Source organism: Schistocerca piceifrons, chromosome 1, assembly GCF_021461385.2.
Source record: "Schistocerca piceifrons isolate TAMUIC-IGC-003096 chromosome 1, iqSchPice1.1, whole genome shotgun sequence".
NCBI classification, from domain to species: Eukaryota; Metazoa; Arthropoda; class Insecta; order Orthoptera; family Acrididae; genus Schistocerca; species Schistocerca piceifrons.
Genome location: NC_060138.1, coordinates 881004793 through 881028067, shown reverse-complemented (window position 1 = coordinate 881028067; position 23275 = coordinate 881004793). Strand labels below are relative to the sequence as shown.

Sequence of the window (23275 nt, the reverse complement as noted above, 5' to 3'; positions counted from 1 at the left end):
AAACAAGGCCCCGGGAGTGGACAACATTCCATCAGAACTACTGATGGCCTTGGGAGAGCCAGTCATGACAAAACTCTACCATCTGGTGAGCAAGATGTATGAGACAGGCGAAATACCCACAGACTTCAAGAAGAATATAATAATTCCAATCCCAAAGAAAGCGGGTGTTGACAGATGTGAAAATTACCGAACTATCAGTTTAATAAGTCACAGCTGCAAAATACTAACGCGAATTCTTTACAGACGAATGGAAAAACTGGTAGAAGCGGACCTCGGGGAAGATCAGTTTGGATTCCGTAGAAATGTTGGAACACGTGAGGCAATACTAACCTTACGACTTATCTTAGAAGAAAGATTAAGAAAAGGCAAACCTACGTTTCTAGCATTTGTAGACTTAGAGAAAGCTTTTGACAACGTTAACTGGAATACTCTCTTTCAAATTCTGAAGGTGGCAGGGGTAAAATACAGGGAGCGAAAGGCTATTTACAATTTGTACAGAAACCAGATGGCAGTTATAAGAGTCGAGGGGCATGAAAGGGAAGCAGTGGTTGGGAAAGGAGTGAGACAGGTTTGTAGCCTCTCCCCGATGTTATTCAATCTGTATATTGAGCAAGCAGTAAAGGAAACAAAGGAAAAATTCGGAGTAGGTATTAAAATTCATGGAGAAGAAATAAAAACTTTGAGGTTCGCCGATGACATTGTAATTCTGTCAGAGACAGCAAAGGACTTGGAAGAGCAGTTGAACGGAATGGACAGTGTCTTGATAGGAGGCTATAAGATGAACATCAACAAAAGCAAAACGACGATAATGGAATGTAGTCAAATTAAATCGGGTGATGTTGAGGGGATTAGATTAGGAAATGAGACACTTAAAGTAGTAAAGGAGTTTTGCTATTTAGGGAGTAAAATAACTGATGATGGTCGAAGTAGAGAGGATATAAAATGTAGACTGGCAATGGCAAGGAAATCGTTTCTGAAGAAGAGAAATTTGTTAACATCGAGTATAGATTTAAGTGTCAGGAAGTCGTTTCTGAAAGTATTTGTATGGAGTGTAGCCATGTATGGAAGTGAAACATGGACGATAAGTAGTTTGGACAATAAGAGAATAGAAGCTTTCGAAATGTGGTGCTACAGAAGAATGCTGAAGATAAGGTGGGTAGATCACGTAACTAATGAGGAGGTATTGAATACGATTGGGGAGAAGAGAAGTTTGTGGCACAACTTGACTAGAAGAAGGGATCGGTTGGTAGGACATGTTTTGAGGCATCAAGGGATCACAAATTTAGCATTGGAGGGCAGCGTGGAGGGTAAAAATCGTAGAGGGAGACCAAGAGATCAATACACTAAGCAGATTCAGAAGGATGTAGGTTGCAGTAGGTACTGGGAGATGAAGAAGCTTGCACAGGATAGAGTAGCATGGAGAGCTGCATCAAACCAGTCTCAGGACTGAAGACCACAACAACAACAACAGTCACGAGGAGACCAGTTAGTCAGCAGCTAGGAAATGTTCAAGTGTGATAAAAAATGGAAAGATTTATTTGAAAAGAAAATATTATGTAGAGTAATTGGTCTCTTACCTTCCAGGCTTTACAGAAATTCTCCTGTATACGCTGCAGGATTAGCACTCCTGGAAGAAAGTATATTGCAGAGACATGGCTTAGCCACATTCACTCTGGAAACTGTGTCTTAACAATTCTTAACTCAAGTTTAATCCAAGGTACTGCTAAGGATGGTTCTTTTTTGGAGAGAATGGGATATGGTCAATTCAGGTAGGACAATCGAGGAGCTGTGATTACTGAAATTTATCTGGCAGGTTTTACTTAAGATTTACTTCCAGTTGTCAAGTCAGGTTGCCGTTTATGGTTGAGCGCAAACAGTAAACATGTCCAAGATAATAATTCATGGCTCCTGAAAAAACAGCAAAGTCAGTCTTTTAAATATTGTGCCAGAAATGGAGTGGTCAACCTAGTTGCCCACCCAGCATTGTATCTTAAACTATAGAACTATCTGTAGTGGAAGCAGGTTTTGCAAGCTGGAAGGCTTACCTAGGTAGGTACGGCGCTGTCCAGGTGCACTCTTTATTTTCCTAGCTGCTCGTGGGACCAAGATGGAAACCTTGAAATTAAATTCTTCCACTCCAGCAAAATGGGTGTACCGCTGGTGGATATAAACATCGAGCCAGTCCTCCTGACTCTAGGATTTTCCAGAGTTCTGATATTAATAGTAACAGAAAGCATACTGCTGGTCAGAATTTGTTTATAATAGTTAAAAGGGACAGAGGACAGCTTTGAGAGAGTTTCCCTTTTTACATTCAGAAGGGTGTAGAGGGCATGGCAGAACTTTAAAATCTGTCAAGTGATTACGAAATGGGACACTGTCAATAGAGACGTCTAGTTCCCAAGAAGTAAAGAACCTCGAGAAAGCTCAGTGTCTTGGAGAGTATGCCATCGAAACTGAACTGCACAACACCTTGAACTGCAGCAAAGGTGTTGTGTCATGCAGACATCTGGTCAGTATTCCCAAAGAGGAACTGTAAGCTGAGTGGGCCAAAGAAGGGATTGTTGACACTGAAAATATAATACTCGTTTATATTTACTTTCAACAGCACAAAGCTTCCATAGCACGTGAAAACAGGTTTCCTTGGCTTAAACGTGTGGTCTTAGTTCTCAACCCAATGCACTGTGTTAGATGCCAGCACTTTCAGCACACCAGTCTCGGCTGTAACGTAGAAACCACTTGTGGCATATGTGATGAAGGCTGCTCATGAAGAAGTTAGTTGAAACTTCGTGGCAGATTAAAACTGTGTGCCCGACTGAGACTCGAACTCGGGACCTTTGCCTTTCGCGGGCAAGTGCTCTACCATCTGAGCTACCGAAGCATGACTCACGCCCGGTACTCACAGCTTTACTTCTGCCAGTATCTCGTCTCCTACCTTCCAAACTTTACAGAAGCTCTCCTGCGAACCTTGCAGAACCAGCAAGAAGTTAGTTGTTCATCTCCTCCAAACTGTGTAAATTGCTGTGAAGATCACAGTGTCTGGAGAAGGGACTGCAATGTCTTCCTTGAAGAAAGGAAGACACAGGAGATTAAAACAACAAAGTGCATCTCATATGGTGCAGCCAAAAAGATCCATAAGGCCATTCAGCCCCTTATGTTCACTACCTCCTTAGCTTCTACTCTTAAACAGGCAGTTCATAAAACTGATGGTGCAACACGAATGGGAGGTTTGTGGTGTCAGCACTAGTACCTGCGTTTGTCAGTGCTCTTGTGTTGCTGCATTTATTTTGAACCACATCCAGAATTTTAGAAAAGGCCATGGTTTCTGATGTTGCAGACCTCCCTGCCCCTCTAAAGGGTCACTCTAGTCCACAATCTAGTGCTGCAACTACGACTGCTGCAGTTGTGGCTCTTAAGCCTCCCTAGGCCAAAAAATTGAAGAGAAAGTATCAACTCCTGATGGCAATGGGAAGTAAATTGTCTGATGATATTGATGTCATTCTCACTGACATCTCTCACAATTCATCTTCAAAGCCTATGGACTTTGATCTCATCTTGGGGCTCTTGTCTCTCGCCACGACTGAGCATCCACCTTTTGTGGGCACCCCTCTTTGCCACCAATCAATGTCTGTGACACCTTGTGTATCTGTGGCCACATGCGCAGTGATGCGGTCTGCAGGTTTAAAAGAAAGGAGATAGTGCTGGAGCACCAGACACACAGTTCACTCTGAAGATAGCTGGATGGTATACAAAGTCTGTTCAAAAAATTCCAGAACATTCGTAACTTCACGTCAGGAGTGTGTTGGAGCGAAATCCGGTTGCGTCTACATCTACATCCACATCCAAATGGATACTCTGCAAATCACATTTAAGTGGCTGGCATAGAGTTCATTGAACCATCTTCACACTAATTCTCTATTAATCCAATTCTGTACAGCGAACAGAAAAAACGAGCACCTATATATTTCTGTGCAAGCTCTGATTTCCCTTATTTTATTATCGTGATCATTTCTCCCTATGTAGGTTGGTGTCAATAAAATATTTTCGCATTTGGAGGAGAAAGTAGATGATTGAAATTTCATGAGAAGATTCTGCTGCAATGAAAAACACCTTTGTTTTAATGATGTCCACCCCAAATCCTGTATCATTTCAATGACACTCTCTTCCCTATTTTGCGATCATACAAAATGTGCTGCACTTCTTTGAACTTGCTCGATGTACTCCGTCAGTCCTATCTGCTAAGGATTCCACACTGTGCACCAGTATTCTAAAAGGAGACGGACAAGTGTAGTGTAGGCAGTCTCTTTAGTAGATGTGTTACATTTTCTAAATGTCCTGCCAATAAAACACAGTCTTTTGTTAGCCTTCTCCACAACATTTTCTATGTGTTCCTTCCAATTTAAGTTGTTCGTAATTGTAATTCCTAGGTATTTAGTTGAATTTACTCCTGTAGATTTGACTGATTCATCATGTAATCGAAGTTTAACGGATTCCTTTTAACATTCATATGGATGACCTCACACTTTTCTTTATTTGGCGTCAGTTACCAGCTTTTGCACTGTACAGATATCTTTTCTAAATCTTTTTGCAATTTGTTTTGATCTTCTGATGACTTTACTAATCAATAAATGACAGCATCTTCTGTAAACAGTGTAAGACAGCTGCTCAGATTATCATTTATATAGGTAAGGAATAGCAAAGGGCCTATAACGCTATCTTGGGGAACACTAGAAATCACTTCTGTTTTACTCTATGGCTTTCTGTCAGTTATTACAAACTGTGACCTCTCTGACAGAAAATCATGAATCCAGTCTCATGTGCATCCCTGCACACCCTGCACATGCCTGTATTTAATGTGTAACTGCCAAAAGGTTCATTGTTGTTTGTCTTAGTTTTTGTTCAGTGCTATATTGAGCAGAGCATGTGTTGCACAGTTTGCGAATTTCGAGATGGCAGAGTTTGAGGAGCAATGTGTCTGCACTAAATTTTGGTGAAACTCAAAAAAGCTTTACAGAGAGACACCAATTGAAGTATGAAGCCTTAAGCCGTACTTGGTGTTATGTGTGGTTCAAACGATATAAAAATGGCCAGACGGAAGTTAAAGGTGACACTTGTTCAGGACATCCTTCGACATACACCAACGATGTTTATGTTAGGAACGTCTCTGAGATTGTTTATGCCAATCAAAGACAGACTGTCCGAGAGATTGCAGAAGCATGTAACATTTAGATCATATAATGAAATCTTGACACAGCATCTTGTAATATATCGTGTTTCCGCCAAGTTCGTCCCACAGCTCATGAGTCAAGACCAGAAAGGTCTTTGCCTCACAATCTCTGAAGATCTTTTGGATCATGCAAGTGAGAACAAGATGTTCCCTAAGAGAATCATAACTGGTGATCAGGCATGAGTCTATGGTTATGATGTTGAGACCAAGGTTCAGTCTTCACAATGGGTTGGGAAAGGTTCTGCGAGACCAAAAAGCTCATCAGGTCAGGTCAAATGTCGAAGCCGTGGTGGTAGTTTTCTTTGATTTTGAAGGATTAGTTCATCATGAATTCATGTCTCAGGGACAAACTGTTAATCAATGGTATCGGGTGTGTTGTGATGCCTGTGAGGAAACAGCCTGAAATGTGGTGAGAATTCATGGCTCTTGCATCATGATAACACTCCCGCACATTACTCCATGTTGCGGCGTGGCTATTGTACAAAAAACGAAATCACTGTGCTGCCTCATCCTCCGTACTCCCCAGACCTGGCCCTTGCGGATTTGGAAACCCTGTTGAAAGGTCGAAGACTTGTAATGATAGATGAGATAAAAGAAAATTCACAGATGGCACCTCATGCGATCCAGCAAGGAGTGTACCTAGACTGCTTCCAGAAATGAAAACGGCATTAGGAGCAGTGTATCAATTGTGGTGGAGAGTATTTCGAAGGAGACATTGCACAATACGTAAAAGGTAAGGGTAGAAAAATTTTGTGGACAGAGCTCTGAAATTTTTTGAACAGACCTCGTACAGCCCAAATATCAGAGGAAGAAGTGAAATCTATGTGGCTGCACTCCCAAAATTTTGTGGAACAATCATTGCGCTGCGAAAATATGAAGGTGCACAACATTGATACTACACTACTTCATATGATTGAAAAAACTTTTTGTTTGCTGTATCACCCAAGTCTTAGTTCTGCTACTTATAGTCCACATTGTGGTGCAGTTTGAATTATCTTGGTCACTTGGCTGTGAGTGCATGGAAAAATGCTAGCAAATTTTCATAATGTTTGCATGTCTGTAGCTCGCAAGTGTGAACTCCCAGTGGGACGAAGGAGTGTCTCTTGCTGAACATTAATGACACATAGCTAATCACACTATTTCACATGTTGATTTGTTTATGCAGTTTTTGACTTTTTCAGTCTTTTTTTAATTTACTTTTTTTTCCACAGCTACATTTTTGGATTCTATGCACTGACTATATTACATAGATGATAGTAATTTTAAGCACACACTAACAACATGTACGTCTATCTAAAAAGTAGACTACAATCATGCCATTTGATTTACAAGCTTTCACATGAGAAATATTTACATCTATTCATCAAAATAAAGCTTACTTTTTATAATCACTCAGTCTGTATTTTTACTCCTGTTTGTAGCAGTTTCCTGACTGCAGACTCCAAGTGATATCCTGAAAAATTCTGAAAAGTTTCAGATCTCTAGCTCAAATAATTATTTTTTTTTTGCGTGAAATGAACTTATCAGGAAATACAGTTATCTGCAAATTTAATTCAAGGTTTGTATTTGATCAGGGACTCGTCTCTGTTATTCCTGATACATTCGAGATGCATATTCATCATGGTTTAGATATTCTTCATCTTATCTCTTCCTTTTCTTGTTTCTCCTTGTTGTAGCCTGCAGTTGCCTTAAGCACCCACTTTTCAGGGTCGAGCATTCGCATGGAGCCAGTTGCCAGTAGTGATTGTTTCATATTGAACCAAGGAGATATTCCTAACAACTTTAAAACTTTACACCTGCTTACTGTCCCATTGTTGAAACAACCTACGGCATCTAAGTGCCTAATCTCACTGTGTTGAAACCAACAAACATTGTTCTGAGTAGATGTTCCCACATCAAAAGACTGAAACATTGATTCACATTCTGTCTCTAACCACGTAAACACAGTGACAATAATGTGTTGTCACTTAGATTCCTGTACATGGGCATAATTGTTCCAGCACTGCGAATTGCTGTGACATATACAAACTTAACCAAACTGCTTTTCTCTTCATCTCTCTATCACCTTGATTCCTTATAGTCCACTCTATTAGAGGTCAAAACAGGCATTTTCATAACAAAATTGTGGAAGTTATTTTCTCAACATTTCTATATGTTTTCTGGGAAGCTGAATCCTTATTTGAGGTTTGCTGCCATGTAGGAAGTCAGCCTCACAACATAATATGCAAAAAACCTCAAAATTTTACCACTTTGTTTTTCACTTATATTTTGAAAATTGTGTTGCTTTTGAAGAGGACCAATCTGTACAAAAGTGAAACAGGCAAAATTTCCTACAAAAATCACTAGAAAGGTTTGATTTTCTTATGAGCAGTATTAGCGCTAGAGTTCGCTGAAGTGAAGTGATTTTTTGGCCCATCTGCAGAAACATCAAAAACACCCACTCTCAACCACAAAAACTCAAAACATGTATGTGTTATCAACAAAACCCATATACCATGTGAAAGTATGTTAAATTTCATACAAGAGACAAGTCATATTCACTTTTCTTATAGGATTTGGAGGGAGTAAATCAAAAATTCCACCTGTACCCTACAGCCAAACAACGCCACCAACCTGTCAGTCTCTCATCAGCCATATACATTTGATGTATTACACTTAAAAGTGGTTGTTTTGAATGAATTGATGGGAAAGCATGTTTGATGACACCATTAACAAATTATGTTTCAGCATACAGGTATTAGGTACATCACACTGAACAGAAATATGACTATGAAATCTGTGTATTAATATACATGTATCATGAAATGGGATAATGTTGAGCCAAGGATTGGGTCATCGTGTTGAGTAATTCTCCATCTGCAAAAGAAAGAAAGCATTTAGTGATAGAATATGAGTACAAAAGACTGGTAAGTTGTATAGTGAACTGTCAATGTATTGATGTCTGATGTTGTGCACAGTATTTTTATTCATTTTCATTTAGATGTTGGTGGCTCCACTAGTAGCTCCAGGTGATGGGTCTTGGGCAATTGAAGGTACAGGCAAAGCATCAGTGGCTGTGGAAGGTCCAGTCTGAACAGTGAGTTGTTGCTGTTCTTCAACTTAAAAAAATGAGTAATGTTGTGATAGAGAAAAATTGAGTACCAAAGATGCATAATGCTGCATTATATTCTGTGAATAATACTTTGTGTCACTTCAGCTCCTTCAGAAGTAGTACTGCAAGGGGCTTGTCCAGATCAAATTTGGTTTCTACATCAAAATTTTCACGACCCTTCACATTTCTTGCACAGTTTCATGCAGAAGAGTTGTGCTCACCTGCATCCACACTGATGTTGACAATCTGTTGCATTTGCAAGATATAAGCTTGGAAGAAGGCTCTCGGGAGATGGGAGTTTCAGTAAGGTAATGGGAGCCAACCCATTTTTGTCAACTACTACACCCATTGCTCTCAACCCAAGTAGATTCTAATCCAGTGCTCCACCTGACGGAAAAATCTGAAGGTGTGTTATTGAGCTGCAGCTTCAGTGGGAGGTATGGAAGTTGTGTTTGTCTTGTAGGCTGATGTCGCACACTTCTTATACCTCAGCTTGTTGAGTGTTGCTTTTGGGTGGTTTCCACAATAAAGGTCAGTCAGTAATTTCTCACTGGCAGCCATTATTTCTTTTGCATGGACCAAAAGATCAGTGAATTTAGTAATGTATGATGTGAGATCTGGATTTTTGGAGAGGGTCTTAAGAAATTGAACCTTGCCTTGGTTGAATAATGCTGTCACAAAGTCACAACAGTCATTATGGTTGGCAACATTCTTCTCTGCTGCATTTCCTGGATGGAAGAGGAGCTGAGGGGCTATACTTGTCCCTGATGAGAGGAAATATACATTGGAATGGAGTTTAGAGATCTATTATTATGACCAGAAGGTCAACATCTTTCCCCACGTCTGCAACATGCTCGTGATCTGAAGCTAGAGATTCTGCCGTCCACATAAAAAAATGCATCTGTATCACCAGCTGCCTTCTTGGAGGTAATTCCACTTTCATTACATTTTGTCATTATCTTTTTTTTCACATGTGATAGAAATTTATTGCTAAAACTGTTGGTGTGTCGCTGCTGCTAAATTGTGGCTCCAGGGACTGCTTTTTGGTCAACCACCTCAAGCGCTCCATAGATTTGGTAGTCTTCTCTGCATCCAGGTAGCCACTGAACACAGTTATTGCATTTTCATTGTATTTACCTTGTACAAAATAGGTATATGAGTTGCATATTTGTTCAAAGTTATGCCCTCTGGACCATACAAATCAGTGCAACAAAAACCCCTCTTCAGTACATATACTGTACTACTTGGATCCAGGTTAGTGGGTGTGGTAGTTAAAAAAACTGGATTAGCTCTCATTACCTCACTGAAACCTGTGGCTCCCAAGAGCATTTTTCAGTTTATATCTTGCAAATGCATGACAGATTATCAACGTCGGTGTGGGAGTAGGCAAGCAGGACATTTTTGCATGAAACTGTGCCAGCAGTTGTGCTCCAACAATGATGACAGTTTTGATATAGAAGACAAAGATGAAGTGAACAAGCGCCTTGCAGTACCGCTTCTGAAGCAGCTGAATCACCACAAATATTCACAGAATATCTTGCAGAATTATGCATCTTTACTAATTGGTTTTTCTCTATTATAATATTAATCATTCAATTGTTGTTGTTGTTGTTGTTGTGGTTTTCAGTCCAGAGACTGGTTTGATGCAGCTCTCCATGCTACCCTGTCCTGTGCAAGCTACTTCATCTTTCAGAACCTATTACAACCTACATCCTTCTGAATCTGCTTTGTGTATTCATCTCGTGGTCTCCCTCTATGATTTTTACCCTCTACACTATTCTCCAATACTAAATTGGTGATCCCTTGATGCCTCAGAACATGTCCTACCAACCGATCCCTTCTTCTAGTCAAGTTTTGCCACAAATACCTCTTCTCCCCAATTCTATTCAGTACCTCCTCATTAGTTATGTGATCTATCCATCTAATCTTCACCATTCTTCTGTAGCATCACATTTTGAAAGCTTCTATTCTCGTCTTGTCTAAACTATTTATCATCCTTGTTTCACCTCCATACATGACTACACTCTATACAAATACTTTTAGAAAAGACTTCCTGACACTTAAGTCTATACTCATTGTAAACAAATTTCTCACAAATTTCTCTTCTTCAGAAACACTTTCCTTGCCATTGGCAGTCTACATTTTATATCCTCTCTACCCTGACCATCCTCAATTATTTTGCTCCCCAAATTGCAGAAAACTCATCTACTACTTTAAGTGTCTCATTTCCTAATCTAATTCCCTCAGCATCACCTGATTTAATTTAACTACATTCCATTATCCTTGTTTTGCTTTAGTTGATATTCATCTTATATCCTCCATTCAAGACACAAGACACTGTCCACTCCGTTCAAATCCTTTTCCATGTCCTTTCCTGTCTCTGACAGAATTACAATGTTGTCAGCAAACTTCAAAGTTTTTATTTCTTCTCCATGGATTTTAACACCCACTCCACATTTTTCTTTTGTTTCCTTTACTGCTTGCTCAATGTAAAGATAGATTGAACAACATGGGATATAGGCTACAACCCATCTCACTTCCTTGTCAATCACTGCTTCTCTTTCGTGTCCCTCGACTCTTAAAACTGCCATGTGGTTTCTGTAAAAATTGTAAATAACCTTTTGCTCCCTGTATTTTACCGTGCCACTTTCAGAATTTGAAAGAGAGTATTCCAGACAACATTGTCAAGAGCTTTCTCTAAGTCTACATATGCTAGAAAAGTAGGTTTGCCTTTCATTAACCTATCTGGTAAGATAAGTCATAGGGTCAGTAGTGCTTTGTGCGTTCCAACATTTCTATGGAATCCAAACTGATCTTCCCTGAGGTCATCTTCTGCCAGCTTTTCCATTCATCTGTAAAGAATTCATATTAGCATTTTGCAACCATAACTTATTAAACTGATAGTTTGGTAATTTTCACACCTGTCAACACCTGCTTTCTTTGGGATTGGAATTATTATATTCTTCTTTAAGTCTGAGGGTATTTCACCTGTCTCACACATCTTGCTCACCAGATGGAAGAATTGTTGTGACTTAGGTCTTTCATTGCTCTGTCAAATTCTTCACGCAATATTGTATCTCCCATTTTATCTTCATCAACATCCTCTTCCATTTCCATAATATTGCCTTCAAGTACATTGCCCTTGTATTGACTCTATATACTCCTTCCATCTTACTGCTTTCCCTTCTTTGCTTAGGACTAGTTTTCCATCTGAGCTCTTGATACTTATACAAGTGGTTCTATTTTCTCCAAAGGTTTCTTTAATTTTTAATTTTCCTGTAGGCAGTATCGCTCTTACCCCTAGTGATATATGCCTCTACATCCTTACATTTATCCTCTAGCCATCCCTGCTTAGCCATTTTGCACTTCCTGTTGTTCTCATTTTTAAGACGTTTGTATTCCTTTTTTCCTGCTTTATTTATTGCATTTTTGTATTTTCTCCTTTCATCAATTAAATTCAATATCTCTTCTATTAACCATCGATTTCTACTAGCCCTTATCTTTTTACATACTTGATCCTCTGCTGCCTTCACTATTTCATCTCTCAAAGCTACTTGTTCTTCTACTGTGTATCTCTTTTCCCTGTTCTTGTCAATTGTTCCCTAATGCTGTCTCTGAAACTTTCTATAGCCTCTGCTTCTTTTAGTTTAACTATGTCCCATCTCCTTAAATTCCTATCTTTTTTGCAGTTTCTTCAGTTTTAGCCTACAGAGTTCATAACCAATAAATTGTGGTCAGAGTCCACATCTGTCCCTGGAAATGCCTTAAAAATTTAAACCTGGTTACTAAATTTCTGTCTTTACCATTATATAATCTATCTGAAACCTTCCAGTCTCTTCAGGCCTCTTCAACATATATAACCTTCTTTCATGATTCTTAAACCAAGTGTTAGCTGTGATTAAGTTATTCTGTGTGCAAAATCAACCAGGCGGATTCCTCTTTCATTCCTTACCCCATTCCATCTCTTCCTTTTTCCTACTATCGAATTCCAGTCTTCCATGACTATTAAATTTTTGTTTCCCTTAACTATCTGAATAATTTCTTTTATCACATCACACATTTTTTTCAATCTCTTCATCATCTTGCGAAGCTAGTTGGCATATAAACTTGTACTACTGTGGTAGTTGTGAGCTTTGTGTCTATCTTGGCTACAATAATGCATTCACTATGCTGTCTAATAGCTTTCGTATTTTTTTATTTATTACTAAACCTACTCCTTCATTACCTTTATTTGATTTTGTATTCTGAAACATATTCAATTATATTTTCCTGGTCAGTTTTCATAGATATATCAGTCTGGGTCCCCAAACATTTGAGCTTGTCTTGCGGCACTTCGTAGAATCGATGTAACATTGTATCTGATTGTAGTCATGACTGGCACACTTACCCAGTCTCTAGTTTCCGGTGAAATAAGCCAAAATACAGTATTGAAACACTTTTCAGGTGGCATATCAACTTTCGAGAAAGCTAAGGCATCAACAACTTGAACTGTAGAGAGTTTATGCACAAAACACCGATCGAAAACCAAAGATATACAATAGAAAATGTAAGAGGATTGCATGTCTTCTAACAGGGCTAACAACTTAAAAGCTGTGTGTATTTTCATTGAACAGAAGACTAATGACAATATTTGATGTGTGAAAGCAGCAGAAAAAATGGGTGTGGCTGGAAGGGAGATTTCTAAATTGGTTTTTGAAATACTTCCCAGTAGTCAGTAAAATACTTTTAACTATCACTGTGCTTAATGTCTTGCTTGTTCCAATGAGTAAGGTAACTGCATACCTTGAAGTAGTAATATGTTCTTTGGTCTGAAAGTCACAATTTTCACTCCATGTTAGATTGGGCAAATGTGAATTGGATACCAACTGGTTGTCCTTCTGGTTCCTTGAAACCAGAAACATTTACAAGATTGTGGGTATAAATATTGGTACTGCTTGCAGCATAGTGTACCTGCCTCCCAGAATCCAGCAGCACAAGAATGAGGCTGTTTTTTGGGGACACATGGACCAACTATCAAAATGAAGAGTTGGTCAGCTTACCATGAGTAAAACAGTAAGAATCCGTAAGGTGATGAATGTCAAGAAATTCGGCATGAGACCTGGAGAAAATCATCTATATTTTATTTAGCTATTTGGGATAGTTTAGAATTCCGGGATCATTATGAGTTCAGTGAAAACTCATGGCGAAAACTCGTGTTATCTGTGAATCTGAATCAAACGAAATAGAGTTTATTAGAAAATAGGAATTAAGAGCTTGTCTTTCAAAGGCTGCCATTTATCAGAGTGATGAAGAAAGAGGTGTAAGTCTAGGTATCATAAGTGCTCAGCAATGCACAGTCGTTGTATTTGAGTGATATATGGGTATAGATATTTACAGTTGACATTGAAAGGAGAGAATAAAATTTACTGGGTTGGGGGGGGGGGGGGGGGGGGGTGTCTATATCTCAAACAGTCAGGGAAGTTTCAGTTATCTTGGATGTAGAATGAGCTTTGTGAAAACTGTTTTTAGATGTTGTTACACTTGTTTTTTAGTGGGTAATTCAAAAACTCAAAGTCAGAAGTGACAGGATCACTGGGATAATTAACCTTATGTATCTTTGACAGGAAGTGTAAGACATATGGTTCTGATCTATTGAGAAGGCTTATAGATTTGGAATTTATGTGTAGAGAGGCAATCATTGCATTCAGAACTCCTTTTAGATTGACATAGGTAGAGGGTAATTACTTATTGCAGCAGGTTTTGTAGGACACAGTTTCTAATATTTGGCTGAGATCCTCCTCCTCTACATATTTCATAGTCAAAGATGACAATTTAGTGTCCACATCACAGGTATTATTTGAGGAGATTAGATAATGTTTTTGTATTTTGTGTGACACTTTGCGCATCTGTGCTTATAACTTTCTGGGCAATATTGTGTGCTGTGACTTCAAAATTTTATGCCAAAACTGTGAAGAGTTTGTGAAGCTAAAGAAGATGGTTGTTGCATAAATTTCGTATTGAGATGCTATTGAAAGTTAACACTTTGGATCTTGATCTGTAGAACCTTTACTGGAAAACTTTGTTTTTACCATATTTTCGGCTATAGTAGCTTTTAGGTACTTTATATCATGATAATAAAATTTATGTTGATGAACAGTTTAGAATTTGTAACTATAAGTATGTAAATACTTCCGTAAAGCAGTTTTTTGTAAGAAGAGGAAAATTGGGTCAAGTGTAGATGCATGGAAGTTTTCAGAAAGCAATGTCATTATTTTGCGCAAAATTGTTAATAGTGAAGTGCAAAGCTTGTATGAAGTACAGTAACTATATTTGAGAAACTATTATAAAACAATTTTCTGCTTTGTACACTAAATTTTGAAACACCTTAATTTAGGTAATGTGCTTTTGTGACTCAGCTTTTTATGTCTTTGAGTCACGTTTGTTATTCTGTTTCTTGTGTCTGTAAGATGACACAGCTCATTTCTGAGAGAGCAAAGCTTACTTCTTTTTATAATGTGCACATAGGATAAGGATATTTGTCTTCATAACTCACTCTGTTAGTCATACAGGTTCTTCATAGTTTTGTGACATAATTTTTTTGGTCTAAGAGTAGGGTAGGCTACCATTTCTTCATAGTTTCACCCAAAAATGTGAGTTTAATTGTTGTTATAATGTTGATGTTTAAGCCTACAAATGTTCAAGCTTATAGTAATGGCCTTCAAAGTTAATTGTGGTACTGATGCAAAATCGTGAACTGTGTGACTTTTTCTGATTCCTGGAAATTCTATCGTATTATGTCATATAAATTTTTGTAGTATTTTATATTAAAGTGCTTTTGGAAAGTGTAGTACACTGAGGTGACAAAAGTCATGGGATACCTCCTAATATTGTGTCAGACCTCCTTTTGTCTAGTCTAGTGCAGCAGCTCAACATGGCATGTCATTGGAAGTCCACTGCAGAAATATTGTGCCATAGTGCCATTATAGCTGTCCATAATTGCAAAAGTCTTGCCAATGCCTGACTTTGTCCACAGACTAACCTCTCAGTTATGCCCCATAAATGATCGATGTGATTCATGTCGGGTGATCTGAGTGGCCAAACCATTTGCTCAGATTGTCCAGAATGTTCTTCAAACTGATCACCAGCAATTGTGGCGTGGTGACATGGTGCATAGTCATCCATGAAAATTCCATCATTATTTGGGAACACGAGAGGCAGCACTTGGTCTCCAAGTAGCCAAAGATAACCACTTCCAGTCAATGATCAGTTGAGTTGGACCAGTGGCCCCAATCTATTCCATGTAAACACAGCTTACGCCGTTATGGAGGCATCAACAGCTTGCACAGTGCCTTGTTGACAGTTAGGGTCCATGGCTCATGGGGTCTGTGCCACACTCAAACCCTACTATCAGCTCAAACCAACAGAAATTGGGGCTCATCTGACCAGGCCATGGTTTTCCAGCCATCTAGGGTCCAACTGATATGGTCACGAACCCAGGAGAGGCACTGGAGCGGATGTGCTACTAGCAAAGGCACTTGCATTGGTCATCTGCTGACATATCCCATTAATGCCTGATTTCACAACACTGTCTTAACAAATGCATTTGTCGCACATCCCACATTGATTTCTGTGGTTATTTCATGGAGTGTTGCTTGTCTGTTAGCACTGACAACTTTACGGAAACGCCACTGCTCTCGGTCAATAAGTGAAGGCCATCAGCGGCCGAGTCTGTGGTGAGAAGTAATGCCTGAAATTTGGTATTCTTGGCACCCTCTTGACACTGTAGATCTCAGAATATTGAATTTCCTAATGATTTCCGAAATGGAATGTCCCATGCGTCTAGCTCCAACTACCATTCTGTGTTCAAAATCTGTTAATTCCTGTCATACAGCCATAATTACTTTGGAAACCTTTCCACATGAATCACCTGAGTACAAATGGCAGCTCTGCCAGTGCACTTCCCTTTTTCATGTACGCAATACCACTGTCACCTCTATATATGCATATTGCAACCGCATGACTTCTGTCACCTGAGCGTATATTGTGGTCGTACAATTATTACAATCTGTTTTTGACATGTAGTTTTATTTCATACTCTAGGAGCTTTCCATCTTCTTCCCTGCGTCCAGTCGTGATCTTGATGGAAAGATGACTCCAAAGACGACAGCAACATTCAAGAATTGTACATGCTGTGTAATAAAGCCTCATGCAGTTCAGGAAGGTGTGATTTGATAGTTATTTTACAGGGAAATGTTTTGTACGTTTGCCACAGTTTTGGTAATACAAATGACATTTTCATTACCATGTACAAGGTGTACAACTTTGCTTCCACTGGTTTTTCCCCAACATTTGAAGCTTTAATGAAACAAATTAATTACACATGTATCATTCAAAGTATTTTCCATTGTTGGCCACTACTTTCTCCCATCTTTTGGGCAGTGTACAAATCTTGCGTTGAAAAAATTGTTCATCTTTTGAAGCGACCCACGAATTGATCCAATTTGCGACTTCTTCATGAGATCGGAAGTGTTGGTCAGCCAGGCCATGTGCCGTTGATCTAAACAGGTGATAGTGAGAGGGAGCAATCTCTGGCGAATACGGAGAGTGGGATAGGACTTCCCATTCTAATGTTTCCAAGTATGTTTTGACCTCTTTTGCAATGTGAGTCGAGTGTCGTTGTGCTGCAAAATCAGTTTATCGTGCCTCTTGCTGTATTGTGGCCATTTGTCTTATAATGCTCTGCTCAAACGCATTAATTGTGTTCGATAACGGGCACCTGTGATTGTTTCATTTGATTTTAACAGCTCATAGTACACGACGCCGAGCTGGTCCCACCAAATGCAGAGCATTATCTTGGAGCCGTGAATATTCAGTTTGGCTGTCAACGTGGAAGCATGGCTGGGATATCCCCGTGATTATTTGCTATTAGGGTTACCGTAGTGGACCCATTTTTCGTCCCTGGTCACAGTGCAATGCAGAAATCCCTTCCGTTTCTGCCTCTGAAGCAACGGTTCACAGACACGTAAACACCATTCATTGTCTCTTGGTTTCAGCTCACACGGGACCCAAGTTCTTTCTTTCTGAATGATGCCAATAGCCTTGAGACATTTTGAAATGGCTTGCTGTGTCACTCCCACTAATCATGCCAATTCTTCTTGAGTTTGACGCGAGTATTCACTCAGTGATGTCTCCAATTCTGCATCTTCGAAAACATTCTCTCTTCCCCCACTATACTGGTCTGTGACATTAAAATCACCGTTCTTAAAGTGTTGAAACCACTCACGACATGTTCTTTCACTAGTAGTGTCCTTACTGTACGTATTTGAGAGCATTCGATGAGACTCAGCTGCTGTTTTCTTCATATTGAAACAAAACAGTAACACCTCCCACAAATGATGAGAATTAGGCTCGTAAACTGACATTTTCAATCAAGAACAACTTTATGATGCAGACACAAATCGAGTAATGTTTGAACGAGGCTATGCTGACTGTCTGACATCTGCGATCTGTTCCTTCGATCGCGACTTACCGTTGTCCCCACCTATCGGCAAATGGCGGAAGCAAAGTTCTGCATCTTGTAGTAATCAGATGTCAGACAGCAAGGTCCTAGTGTTAGTACTTTGCCATTGCATATCTCTAATCTGTTATGAAGTGTCGTGTGTACATCTGTCTCCTGTAAATGGCTGTGGTGTTTGCCTGTGTTGTAGTGTATGATTATTTGTGTTGTCATATTAACTAACTAACACAGGAAGACATTTTATCTTTGTGTGTGTGCAAAATTTGTCGCAGTATGATTGAATATGACTTGATAGTCATACTCTATAAATGTTTTCCGTGTGATAACCTATAATTGTCTGACTGTAAATTTATTTGATCGCATCAAACTTCTCATATGCATGAGACCTGTAATACGTAACGGACTAATAATCAGTTTGCTTTTGTTGAAGGCTGATCTAATTACACTTTGAATTTTGCTGTTGTTGTGTTGCATTTAATTATACAAGAATGATCTGTGCAGTAACAAACATTACAGTAAGCACATTTCTAAGTGAATGACAATTATCAAACATTATATAGCACTATAGAAAATAACACTGCACACATGTTGCATATTACAGCATCCGTTGCGTTTGTGTGTGTGTGTTTTCTATTTTCAGAGAAGGACTATGTCCAAAAACTTAAATATTTAGCAGTCTCTTCATGGTGCCTATCAGCAACTCAATGCCTTCCCAATGCGGTGTGTAGCAATCGACCTTTTCTTAATATTGTTTATTTCACTCCGGACTTGTCGTTGTTAAAACTTCCTATAACTTATTTTACTGCTGTACACTTTGATATCAGACCAGACTTCTGGTCCTTCTCTGGAAATATAAAACACACACACACACACACACACACACACACACACACACACACACACAGCGTCTGATGTGAGCGGCAATCTGGAGAGGCTTGTGTGTGTGTGGGGGGGGGGGGGGGGTAAGGAGGTGGCATGGAGGGAGAGGAATAGCAGGATGGGGGGAAGATGTTGTCCTGCTTGTGAGAGAATGCAGGAATATGGTCAAGACAGGATAGAGTGGGGAGGCTGTGCTGTTGGGATGGAGGAAGAGTGGGGGGTAGCAGAAAAGAGAGAGGGTGAAGGAGAGAAGGGGAAAAAACTAGTAGATGCATTGGTGAAAAGAAGGCATGTCTACTGTCTGCTGTTTGAGTGCGAGAAGGGAAGGGGATAGGTAGGTGGAGGACAGGGACTAGCAGTGGTTGAGGCTGGAGGGTTTACAGGAAAGGAGAACATGTTTTGGGGAGAGTTCTCACCTACACAGTTCAGAAAAGCTGGTGTTGGTAGGAAGAACTGGGATGGCGCAGGCTGTGAGCAGTCATTGAAATGCAGCACATCATGTTGGGCAGCATGTTCAGCAACTGCATGGTCCAGCTGTCTCTTGGCCACAGTTTGACAGAAGCCATTAATGAGGCCAGATAGTTTGTTTGTTGCGATTCCCATGTAGAAAGCAGCATAGTGGTTGCAGCTTAGCGTGTAGATCATGTAGGTGATTTCACAGGTAGCCCTGCCTTTGATGGGATAATAGGTAGTAGTGGTACATTACATGGGACAGGTCTTGCATCTTGGTGTATTGCAGGGATATGAGCCGTGAGGCAGCTTCAAATTTGGGTTTCAAAGCACTCCTGTCCATTCTGTTGTACTCTCTTTGAACTTCCTTTGCTGGTAAATTACTGTACAACAATGCTGTTCCAGTGACAGCACAACAACAACACATTGCACAAATTAAATATTTTATGTTGATGGTCCTTATTTATTAATGACTTATTCATTGTTTTCAGTTCTTCCAGCCGGGCTACTACAGTAGATAAATTGTGCACTACTGGCCATTAAAATTGCTACACCAGGGAGAAATGCTGATGATAAACAGATATCCATTGGACAAATATATTATACTGGAACTGAAATTTGGGTGCATAGATCGTGAAAAATCAGTACCCAAAACAACCACCTCTGGCCGTAATAACGGCCTTGATACGCCTTGGCATTGAGTCAAACAGAGCTTGGATGGCATGTACAGGTACAGCTGCCCATGCAGCTTCATCACGATACCACAGTTCATAAAGAGTATTGACTGGCGTATTGTGACGAGCCAGTTGCTCGGCCACTATTGACCAGACGTTTATAATTGGTGAGAGATCTGGAGAATGTGCTGGCCAGGACAGCAGTCGAACATTTTTTGTATCCAGAAAGGCCCATACAGGACCTGCAACATGCGGTCGTGCATTATCCTGCTGAAATGTAGGGTTTCGCAGGGATCGAATGAAGGATAGAGCCACAGGTCGTAACACATCTGAAATGTAACGTCCACTGTACAAAGTGCCGTTAATGCGAACAAGAGGTGACCGAGATGTGTAACTAGTGGCACCCCATACCATCACGCTGGGTAATCTGCCAGTATAGTGATGACGAATACACACTTCCAATGCGCATTCACCGCGATGTCGCCAAATAGGGATGCGACCATCATGATGCTGTAAACAGAACCTGGATTCATCCGAAAAGTGACGTTTTGCCATTCGTGCACTCAGGTTCGTCGTTGAGTACACCATCACAGGCACTCCTGTCTGTGATGCAGCGTCAAGGGTAACCGCAGCCATGGTCTTCGAGCTGATAGTCCATGCTGCTGCAAACGTCGTCGAACTGTTCATGCAGATGGTTGTTGCCTTGCGAATTTCCCGATCTGTTGACTCAGGGATCGAGACGTGGTTGCATGATCCGTTACAGCCATGCGGATAAGATGCCTGTCATCTCGACTCCTAGTGATACGAAGCCATTGGGATCCAGCACGGCGTTCCATATTACCCTCCTGAACCCATCGATTCCATATTCTGCTAACAGTCATTGGATCTCAACCAACGTTATCAGCAATGTCGCGATACGATAAACCGCAATTGTGATAGGCTACAATCCTATCTTGATCAAAGTCGGAAACATGATGGTACGCATTTCTCCTCTTTCACGAGGCATCACAACAACGTTTCACCAGGCAACGCCGGTCAACTGCTGTTTGTGTATGAGAAATGGGTTGGAAACTTTCCTCATGTCAGCACGTTGTAGGTGTCGCCATTGGCGCCAATCTTGTGTGAATGCTCTGAAAAGCTAACCATTTGCATATCACAGCATCATCTTCCTGTCGGTTAAATTTCGCGTCTGTAGCATGTCATCTTCATGGTGTAGCAATTTTAATGGCCAGTAGTGTATATTCATATGAATAGACGGTAGAACTTGGCTGCAAATACTGATTTCAGAATTTTGTTTGACAAAACAATTTGATGATTTTTAATCCTACATTTAGTCAATTTCATTTTATGGCATTCAATTCAGACTTATTGTTCAGAATTGTCTAAGTTTGAAGACTGTCACCATGACTTGACAGATGTGAAGCTGATTTACTTGGCAAATGAAAAGGTTTTTACTTTACTGTATACATTGTTGAGGGGTGCTTCATGACAGTTAATTAAAATTGTGATTGAGCTGAGAAATGCACCTTCTGTCTCACTTGTATTTGATTTTTTATGCATGATGAATTTTAAAGCCTGTTGTTTCATCATAGGTGTTTGTCTCTGGAATTGTGTGATTAATGTCCTACACCTGAAAATGAAATCACAGACTTTGAAATACATTGACATAGTAAATGAAATATAAATGTAACTACGGGGAATTCATACTTTAAAACAATTTCAAAAGAATTTTAAGTGACAATTGTTAAAGTTAGGAATGAAAATAAACAGACTTACTATAAAATTATAAGGTGACTGAATGGCAGGTCAGGAGGTGAAGTTCCAGTATTGCTACTTATGTACACATGAAAGTACAAAAAACATCCTAGGTTTTGGAAACTATTAGTTCCTCCTGGAAGAGTTCTGAAAGCTAGGGCAGTTCTTATGCTTTCATGTGTGTGTGTATAGGCAGTACTGTAATCTCACCTCCTGAACTCCTGAATGTAAGTACTGGCCAGTCATTCTGTTCATAACACTGAAAAATTTAGACTGTGAAATGTGCACCATTTTTAACACAGTGTTTTTTATGCATATTTATTTTGCAGGTTTACTGGGTGATATCATATATGAAATTCAAAAAAGTGGTTTCAGAATTACAGGAATGCAAATGTTTTATATGGACTATCCAAATGCTGAAGAATTTTATGAAGTATACAAAGGAGTTGTCCCTGAATGCACGGTATTGTTTAATAGTTTGAGAAAAGTTATTTACAGTTTTATGCTATATACCTTCTGCAATAGTAATACATTTGAATTAACTCTTTGTTTACACTGTACAGACATGTAGTTTATCAAGCAAATATCACTTGTGAACATAAACAGCAGAGCCAGAGTAGAAGCACTACACCAAAATAAGAATCTGTAATAAGCACAGTATTTGAGAAAAAATATGATTATTATAAAATGAACAATGGAAAGTCCAGGTTGGAATATCAGCAATATTAGGAAAAGTATAGATTGCTACTCACTGTACAGAGGACAGGTTGAGTTGCAGACAGCCACACTGAAAAGACTGTTACACACTGCGCTTTCAGCCAAAGTCTTCTTCAGAAAAGAAAGGAAAACACACACATTTTTTTAAGGAACCATACTTCATGTACATATGATCGCTATCTCTGGCACTTTGTTGTGTTGAAAAAATGCAGCAGACTGGAGGGGGGCAGGGAAGGGGGAAGGATAGCAGAGTACAGTTAGGGGAAGAAGAATGCTACTTGGCAGAGTGTCCAAGGTCTAGAAGGCAGCAGGACAATGCTGCAAGGGTGGGTGTTGAGTGGCTGCGCGTGGGCGCGCGCTCGCGGCGGGGGGGGGGGGGGGGGGGGGGGCTAGCTAAAACGGAGAGGACCAGACAGGGGAAAAGAATGGTGGGTGCATTGGTAGAGAGCAGTGCACTATGGGGGTGAAGATGTGTGAAGTGGGAGGAGGTGACAGGGCGGGGGCGGAAACTGTTGGTGGAGGGTGTGGGGACAGTAGGTTATTTTAGGTTTTGTGAGCAATGTGTTGCAAGGATCACCCCCATCTGCACAGTTCAGAGAAACTAGTGGTTGAGAGGTTGTGAAGAATCCATTGAAATCAAGTGTATTATGTTCAGCTGCATGTTGTGCCACAGGGTGATCCACTATGCTGTGGGCTACAGTTTACTGCAGCCATTCAGCCTCCAAACTAACCAAGAGTAAAGTGGACCATCCTGTGGCACAGCATACAGCTGAACGTAGTAGCAGTCTATGATTATTATAAATTAAGAGACATTCATCTCTCTTGGACGTGTTAAGGAATTTTATAATCAAAAGTATATATTATAGGACTTAGAAAGGAGAAGGAAGTGTGGGAAGGCAATAAAATGTCTGATTAATCGTCCTAAAAACAAAATTAAAACAATGCAGACAAAAAGACTGGTGCATCAATAATGAGGCAACAGTTCGAAC

At 39.9% G+C, this 23275-nt stretch overlaps 1 protein-coding gene across 3 annotated transcripts in view; it reads left to right on the top strand.

The window, feature by feature from the left end:
* The window catches only part of LOC124716536 (nucleoside diphosphate kinase 7-like), an 88692-nt gene that overhangs the window by 55278 nt on the left and 10139 nt on the right, over positions 1 to 23275 (top strand). For all 3 annotated transcript variants that reach the window (XM_047243184.1, XM_047243181.1, XM_047243183.1), the window contains 2 exons: positions 16395 to 16515; positions 21899 to 22032. In XM_047243184.1, coding sequence (XP_047099140.1) covers positions 16395 to 16515; positions 21899 to 22032 — 255 coding nt within the window. The remainder of the gene's footprint in view (positions 1 to 16394; positions 16516 to 21898; positions 22033 to 23275) is intronic.